Genomic DNA, 8,541 nt, shown 5'->3' with positions numbered 1-8,541 from the left:
GAAATGCCTTGTGGTGTTTAGAAATACCAAGTCTTTTGTATTCATATATGGCCTAATGGAATAAAAAGTCAATGCTTTTGAGTGGACTTCTTTTCTAAACAAAAAAAAAATAATAAGTGTGAGAAATATTAATGGATGTTGACACATTGAGCTATTCATTTGAATTCGATAAATCCATCAACTTACAAATGGTGAATGATTTTTCTTTTCTACTAATCATTCTCTTTTCCTTTTGTCTTTTAAAAGTGTTAAAAGAGAACACAAACCAAAATAGCTCTTTGTTAGAACAAGTCCTCATGTTTTTTCAAACTTATTTGATCAAAATAACTCTAAACTGCTTGTTTCCCTCACAGTTCTTGAAGTTCCAAACAACCCATTTGGACAAAATAGCGGTTTGAATTCAAAGCAGAAGCATAAGAATGGTAGAAAAAAATCATCATATTTGGACAAAAACAACCAAAACAAAAAACGTCTATAGAGAACCGTAAAGCGTCTATAATTTACAGTTAAGATATACTCTGAGCAAACAAAAAACCCGAAAAACACCACCAAAGCATACCTAAAAAACATCACTCACACCATATGCATATAGTTTGGTTTTTAAGTTAATGGATCTAAATTGGTTCTAAATTCAATTGGCAATGAATTTGTAGAAACTATGGATATTATGAATGATGCAATTGATGAATATAGCATGATTATGTAACTCGATAGTTTCCAAATACATCACTAAAGCTATGTTTGGAGATTGGATAGGTGTTAGTAGAGAAAACATTTAATATAAATACAATGGCATGAAAATGTGTTAGCATGATAATACACAATCCAATAATATGTTGCAATATATTCAAATCGTAAATATATGATAATTAATTATATTATATAAATTTTAAAATAAAAATAAACTTTATTTTTAATAACTACCGTATACTTACAATCTAAATATATATCAATATATAAATTATTTCTATGATGCATGAAACGTGCTATTTTCTACATTCCCGAAATATTTCTTGTAACAAAACATAGAGAGATACTTAAAAAATATTTCTAAGCCATTTCTATAATTTTAAAAATATTTTAGGACTATTTATAATATTAAAAAAATACCATAAACTCATTTTAAATTTAAAACTGCATTTCCATCCACAAAGAGGTTAAAAATTGAAAAATTTCCTCTAACCAAGTTTTCAATTTGAAAATACATTTCCATCCACAAAAATGTTAAGAGATTGAAACTCTTAACTAGCTTAAAGATAGAATTTTTTGAGTCTCTTAAAACTCAAAATTTTTAAACCTAAGTTAAACCAAAATTGAAAACCATGCTCTTTAATGAAGAGGCCGATGAGCCCATAGAGAATGATAAAGTGAAATAACTTTTATAAATAAATTATATTATATTTAATTTTGTTCTAATTTTATTATTTATTTATTTTTTATTCACGTCTTTTCTTAAATTATGATTTTTTAAATATCATATTCATTTTTATTTATTTTTTTTGTTTCTGTTGTTGTGCAATGTAGAGTTATTTTATCACAATCTGTACGATGATCCAATGTTACAGTTACATTGGACATTTTCTACCATTGAACCTTAATATCATCAATTGAACCAATATCAACCACCTGATCCAACACAAAAACAATACATACAAATTGCAAAGAGAAACCAAAAAAATAAAGATACTAACATATACTAGGAGAAACAAAAATCTTAGTATTGTTATAGTATGAGCTCTTAACCCTAAATTCTTAAAAAAAAAAAAAAAAACAAAACAAAAAACTATATACCCACGAGAAACAAATACTACCACATAGATCAAACAACAATTCAAGCAGAAATAAACACCAAAAAAATACATTGATGATAATAATATATAAGAAAGTCGTTACCAAATTCTGCTTATCTTCATCAATAGAAGCATATCCAACCAAAAAAAAAAAAAAAATGTATAGTGTGTAGAAACAAAGTACACAAGGCAGGAGAAAAATGTATCAATGACATTCCTAACCAAATTTGTGATGTGAGATTGCAGAACCACACCAAGTTGTGAGGAGGCTATAAGAGACCTACCGGGCAGCCAAAAAAAGATGAAAATTGAAGTATGCCAAAAATAAAAATAAAAAAAGTATAGTGTGTACTGACGAATGGGGAACAAATTTTTGTAACATTGCCTATTTCAAACTTTCTGAACAAGATTATCATGAATTGAAAAGAATAAGAATGAAATTCTTCTAATCCAATGTTGACTTTTGCGGTTGGGTGCAGGTCAAGGAGTTGCCTAGACATCTACAGCTGGTTCAGCCAGATCACATATGTTAATGGCTGACCCAGTCTCATGAAAATATATTGTCAATGGGCATATGCCCATAGACTTGGTTATAAAAAGATCATAGGAGATCTGTTAATGGTTGATCTAGTCTCCATGGAAACAAAAAATGAATTTGCTCAGATCTAGACTAAATTATAAACAAGGAGACTTATACATTCAATATGGCCTAATGGCTCTTCTTAAGCTCGTCATAATTGATCGTGGCCTACACCGAGCGGCTTCTTAAAAACATGGGATATGCACTTCTTGTGCGGTTGGTTTCTACCACAGCCATTCCATGAATGCAACTCCTCTGAATGGTGTAAGAAGGATCTCATACCGATACGAGCACCAGTAGACACAGCTCATTAAGCTGGGATTCACTGTTTGTATTGTACCTACACTGATTAACATCCTGGATAGGAGTAATTTAGAGTAGGAAACAAAAATTGTAACATGATCATTTCGATTAGCTAGGGGAATCTGACACTACTCAATTGACTAAAATATGCAACACAAGTAACAGAGAAATTGTCATTCTAACATGACATCGACAAATGGACTTCATCAGAAGGAAAACCTTAATGGGGCGTCAGGTTTAGCAGCGAAAGAGACCGTGAATTCATTGTCCGGAAAGGTTCATTTTCAGACAAGCCATAACCAGACTACTTGAACAAGTCAAAATAGAAAAATTGGTTCTGTCAGTATGAAGACAATAAGAGAGCTGCCAACATAGATGAGGCAATACCTTTTCCTCACAAGCTCGCAATTCAGATTGCTATCGCCAACAATAGCTCTGGCACCAGCTATGAAGGCATCAGTCAGCACTCTGCAGGGCATCTAAAGTTCAGGATAGTTCAAAATCACAACATAAGAATAATCAATCAGCACTGGTACACAAATTTAGTAATGACAGTGAAAATGACTTGCACTCAGCAGACAACACCAACTCTATATTGGAATTCCTGGCCCTTGTGTTAAACTGATTTCATCCAGTAGTCCCGGCCCTTTTTCAGCTTCTCCATTCAAAAATCCACAACAACTGCTTCTACAGTGGTGGCTTTGATGTTTCCTCCAAAGTACAGCATCTTTTGGAAGTGATGCAGCGGCCGAGTCAAAGATTAGCATCTGATGCTTTGAACTAGTGTTTATGCTACAGACATGCTGTCACTGGAACAACTCATCCTGTCATTCGTTGGCTGCTGAAAATGTCTATGAAGAAACAAAGGCTTCCATGTATAGATAGATGCAACAGTGAAGGAGATGGGATGGGATTCAGTATTTATAAAACAGCACATCACCTCGTTGATATGAAATCATCTCCCTGCTCCCAGTTCACAATCCAATTAGTAATGTCTCTGAAGCCTTTCAGAATGAGAGCTTCCCTGTTCATCACCAAATCTTCAATGTTATGGAGATTTTGACTGTGTAAAGAAGCTATTATACTCTTAAAACAGAAGAGTCGATGCCTAATATTGTTGGTGCAGCCTAAAGAAATTGTTTTCTTTAGTTGGTTGGGGATTATAATTAATACCAGCAATGCACATTCAATTGCATCAAACATTACAAATCTCCAAGAATCAGGTTAGGACTTGGAATATTACAAAAACATAATGTTTTAGTTCTAGCAAAAATATTTGGCAAAATGATCACAAAATACATCTCACTGGTAATAGCCAAAGGGAAAAAAAAAACATCTCGCTGTCAATGATTCTTCCTCACCAACTCCAACCTACAAACAGAAAAGAATGTTCAAACCAGATCCACCAGCAAGAAGAGAGGGGAAAAAGCAAGAAACTAAACAAATGTCAGGAGTGAGGCCTCAATCCTCTCTGCACTGTACAACGAGATTTTTTTTTATTACTTTCCTCTTCAGGAGGGGGGGGAGGGGGGCAAAATAAAAAACAGTTGCAAAATTAGAAACACTTTGAAATGATTTAAAAATCTAATCACCATGTCCATAATCCTGCAAGTTCTCCCTTAGATTAACCCAAAAAAAAAAGGGCAAGCAAGCCCAAATAAAAGGGCAATTTGTTTTTTTCATGGAAAGCATATACTATCTATGTCTTCAAGAAAATTTCAAATCATACTTCTAAATGTTATAATTTCAGTTATGTTCACAAATAACAAAAAAAAAACAAAAAGTCAGAGCAAACCATGACATTCAATCCAAGCCCCTTGTATATTTGAACAAATGAAGCTAAGAAATCTCCAGAGTAAATCATCAAATATAGCTATACTAAACCAACCAACCTTGAATATAACCGGTACTGAACAATACATTCCAGCATCCAGAGAATCAAGCTTGGTTCCTACAAAACTGAGTATCTGCCTGGCTGGCCAGAACCAGGAAGAGATAATGCTTGGCTCGTAATGTCTTCCAGTACACGTTTCAATTCTGCTTTTGCCCTTTTAACAGATTGTTCAGTAGGTCCCTCTATGAACAAATAGAGCTTGCGCTCCCCTGGTCCTGGTATCTTACCGGGAGGAAAATACTGCCCCCTGGTGGTAATTGCAGCTCCAGTCCATTCAGAAATTGGGCCCAAAGTCTCCTTGTGTGTGACCTTCCAACGAGCATTTTGGGGAAAATCATTTATCTCCAACTCTGCTTGATAATGTTCAGGCATGGCATCAGCCTGTAGCTTGGCCAAGTTGTGCTGCAAATTCATTGCAGCTGCCAGTGCTGCTGCCCTAGCTGCCCCATCACCTGCAGTAATTGGCACTGGAGCACCAGGCACAACAGCTGCTGCACCAGGTATTGTTAGACCAAGAACACCTGGCAAAGAAACAGGTAATCCAGCATTTGGGAGGAGTTGAACAGCTGATGCAGGGGTTGTACCCACACTCACTTTAGATGCAGCAGCAAGGGCAGCTGCCTGAGCAAGGATAGCTTGCTGAGAAAAGTCACCACCTGCCTTTTTGATCCCTTCATCTTCATCATCTGAATCTGACTTGTCTTCCTCAAACCCATACTCTCTTGCCTGTGCTTTCTTTGCTGCTCTCCGCACCTCATCCTCCTCTTCGTTAAATTTAAAACCACTCCCACCATAACCAGTTCCATGGGCTTGCTCAAGTCCCTGATTCACCTTTGCCATGAAGCCATCAGCAAGAGCTTTCAGATCATCTGGAACAACTTGCTCAGAAAGTTCCAGTGCTTTAACAAGATCTGGCGCATATCTTGCATCTTCTTCTGAAATAAATGTGATAGCACAGCCTTTTCGTCCAGCTCGTCCTGTCCTACCAACACGATGAACATAGTCTTCATAGTGGTTGGGAACATCAAAATTTATTACCAGTTCAAGCTCCTTTACATCTAAACCTCTGGCAGCAACACTCGTTGCAGTCAACAAATTGCAAACATTACTTTTGAAATCAGAAATGGTTGATTCACGATCTGTCTGATCCTTACCACCATGGAGGGAGAGGCAAGGATAACCATGCTTTATCAGATCCCTGAATAAAGCATCACATTTCTCCTGTGTGTGTACAAAAATCAAAATCTTACCCTTCTCGTACCACTCCCCAAGTAGTTCTAACAGTCTTAAGAACCTTTCATTTTCTGGCCTCACCTCAACCAACTGGGCAATGTCTTTATTCACAACACTTCGACCACCAACCTGTATTTCCACAGGCTTGTTCAGCACTTTGCGAGCCAATATTTCAACCTGACGAGGAAAAGTAGCAGAGAAGAGTACAGTTTGGCGGTCAGGTCGAGTATTTTGAACAATCCGAGTGATCTGTGGTTCAAAACCCATATCAAACATCCGATCAGCTTCATCCATGACTAGATAAGTAACTCTGCGCAGATTTGTAATTTTGCCGCCACTAGTGCAAAGAATATCAATCATCCTACCTGGAGTGCACACCACAATCTCAGCCCCTCGTTTCAGTTCACTAATTTGTTGAGCAACACCAGAACCTCCATATACAGGCACGCAAGTGAGACCCATTACCTTTGTAAATTTCTTGATGTCACTGTGGATCTGCTGGACAAGCTCTCTTGTAGGTGCCATTATAACCCCAATAGGACCATCTCCAGACACCAAAGGTGGCTGATCTTTTATATGCCTCAACATTGGTAGCACAAAGGCCAGTGTTTTTCCAGAGCCTGTCTTTGCAATACCTATACAGTCTCGACCGCTCATTATTATTGGCAGTGCTTGAGCTTGAATCGGCATCGGTTTTTCATAGTTAAGCTTCTTTATTGTCTCAAGAATTTTAGTTGATAGACCAATTTGATGCCAAGTCTTAATTGGCTTGGGAACATCCTTTCCATGTATCTTCAACTCCAATTGTTTCCTGTAAGCAGCAACCTCTTCAGAGGTCATCCTTGAGATTTCCTTCACCTCTATGTAAAAATTTTTCCGAAATGGGGGGTATTCAATCTTGGAATGATCAACTATTGATAGTTTTTCTGCTTTGGTTTTTTTCACCCTTTTCATGAATTCGTCATCATCCTCGTCTTCAACGGCATCTTCATCCTTCTCAATTTCACCATAATCAGAATCAGAATCTTCCCCGGGGATGATCCTTCCTATTGACTTACTCAACCCTTTCCTGGGCACTCCATTTGTTTGATTCTCACTCTTATCTTTATTCAAGTTAGAGCTCTTCCCCTCAGAAGCAGAAGGTACAACAGCTGTATTCAGCTTCTCAACCTCTGGCAATACCATAGAATTCATGAAAGCATCTAGAGGATCAATTTCCTCGTCCACAGAAGCACCATCGCCATCATTTTGTGGAGCAGGTGCAGCCCAAGCTCCATTTTGAGAGTCAACTACCATCGGAACTCCATCCTCATCCATTGGCCTAACATCTCCATCGGAGTTTATATCTATCCCTGTTTTCTCCTCAGGAACTGGTTCTTCATCGTCAGATTCACCTTCTAAGGTCCATGTTTTCCCAGCTGTAGGTTCATCAGCGTTGGATGTTACTCCAAGCTTTTCCCTCTCAGATTCCTCCTTTTTCCTCCTCAGTTCTTGCCATTCCTGAACTCTCCTCCTCCGTTTCTCCATTTCCTCGTCTAATTTCCTTTGTTCTTCTTCTAGATCCTCTTCTCGGGTTCTCACTTCTTTCTTCTCAGACAAGTCTTCGTCACTCCTTTTTCTGGGGCTACTATCCTCACCGTCCTCCCTATTCCTCTTGGACCTGCTGCTCCGCCCACGCTCCCTTTCTCTGCTGTCCTCCTCTTTCCTCCGCCTCTTCCGGTCCATTACATCACCTTCATCGTCATCACTACTAACATCCCGGAACTTATCTCTTTCCCTAATTCTGTCCCTCTCCCTCTTCTCCCTTTCTTTTTCTCTCTCCCTTGCCCTATCCCGTTCCCTATCTCTCTTCTCCCTCTCTTCTCTTTCTCTTTTTCTTTCTCTGTCTGCCTCTACTCTGTCTTCCCTGTCCCGCTCTTTGTCTTTGGCCCTGTCTCTATCTCTTGTTCTGTCTTCCTCCTGCCTTCTCTTCTTGTCCTTGTCCTTGTCTCTGTCTCTATGCCGATCCTTGTTCTTCTCCCTTTCCCGGTGCTTCTCATCGACACTTCTCTCCCTCTCAGACCGCCTACTCTCCCTCTCTGAATACTTGTCATCATCCGCACTTTTCTCCCTCTCGGATCGCCTATCCTTTCTCTTATCGGAAGAATCACGATGTCGGTCCCTGTCCTTGTCGCTTTTCCTCACCCCATCCCGCTCCCGGTCCCCCCTATCCCTGCGGAGACTCCTACTCTTCGACTCCTCCTTGATCTCAGAATCCTCCCAGTCACTCCTATGACTCCTAGTCTTCAAATCTTCTTTGCTTCCCGATTCATCCTTCCTATGACTCCTACTCTTCGAATCCTCTCTACCTTCTGAATCTTCCTTCCTACACGACTTATGTTTAGTCTCTTCCATCGCTTGAACTTCAATCAATTACCCAACGCACGTAATGCAGATACACATAAACCCTAGCAGATTCTGCCACGATTTTCGCGGTAAATCCTACCCCGAGCGAATCAATACTTCAAAACTCTGTCAACAGTGCAAGAGCTAGATCTGAGATCCCAATCATTCAAATTCAAAACTACAGAAATGAACAGAAAAACAATTAAACTACAAACCAGACCACGAGCCCCAATTTCTGGCGAACCCTAATTGGCTACGACGAATCCGAGAAGAGACAGAGAGGCAGCGTTGAAGAATGAGAAAACCCTAGACAGTTTCCTCCTTCTCTCTGTAACGCGCTGCTGTCGCCCCTTCCT

At 38.8% G+C, this 8,541-nt stretch overlaps 1 protein-coding gene across 7 annotated transcripts; it reads right to left on the bottom strand.

The window, feature by feature from the left end:
* Positions 1-2,149: 2,149 nt before the first annotated feature.
* On the bottom strand, positions 2,150-8,541 carry LOC127796633 (DEAD-box ATP-dependent RNA helicase 42). 7 transcript variants are annotated; one of them, XM_052328880.1, is made up of 4 exons: positions 8,401-8,541; positions 4,566-8,311; positions 3,061-3,697; positions 2,150-2,727 (listed from the first exon to the last, which is right to left on the bottom strand). In XM_052328880.1, the coding sequence occupies exon 2, from the start codon at positions 8,192-8,194 to the stop codon at positions 4,625-4,627; it is 3,570 nt and encodes a 1,189-aa protein (XP_052184840.1). In that variant the 5' UTR covers positions 8,195-8,311; positions 8,401-8,541; the 3' UTR covers positions 2,150-2,727; positions 3,061-3,697; positions 4,566-4,624. The 7 variants fall into 7 exon arrangements, with proteins under 7 accessions (XP_052184840.1, XP_052184841.1, XP_052184842.1 ...); XM_052328881.1 differs by having other exon boundaries at positions 2,150-2,715; XM_052328882.1 differs by having other exon boundaries at positions 2,150-2,710.

The sequence above is a fragment of the Diospyros lotus genome, chromosome 3 (genome assembly GCF_014633365.1).
Source record: "Diospyros lotus cultivar Yz01 chromosome 3, ASM1463336v1, whole genome shotgun sequence".
NCBI classification, from domain to species: Eukaryota; Viridiplantae; Streptophyta; class Magnoliopsida; order Ericales; family Ebenaceae; genus Diospyros; species Diospyros lotus.
The sequence above is the reverse complement of the archived record's forward strand: the minus strand, read 5'-3'. Positions and strand labels throughout refer to the sequence as shown.

Coding starts and splice junctions, on each gene's coding strand:
- LOC127796633 (XM_052328878.1), bottom strand. CDS start 8,194: ATGGAAGAGACTAAACATAAGTCGTGTAGGAAGGAAGATTCAGAAGGT.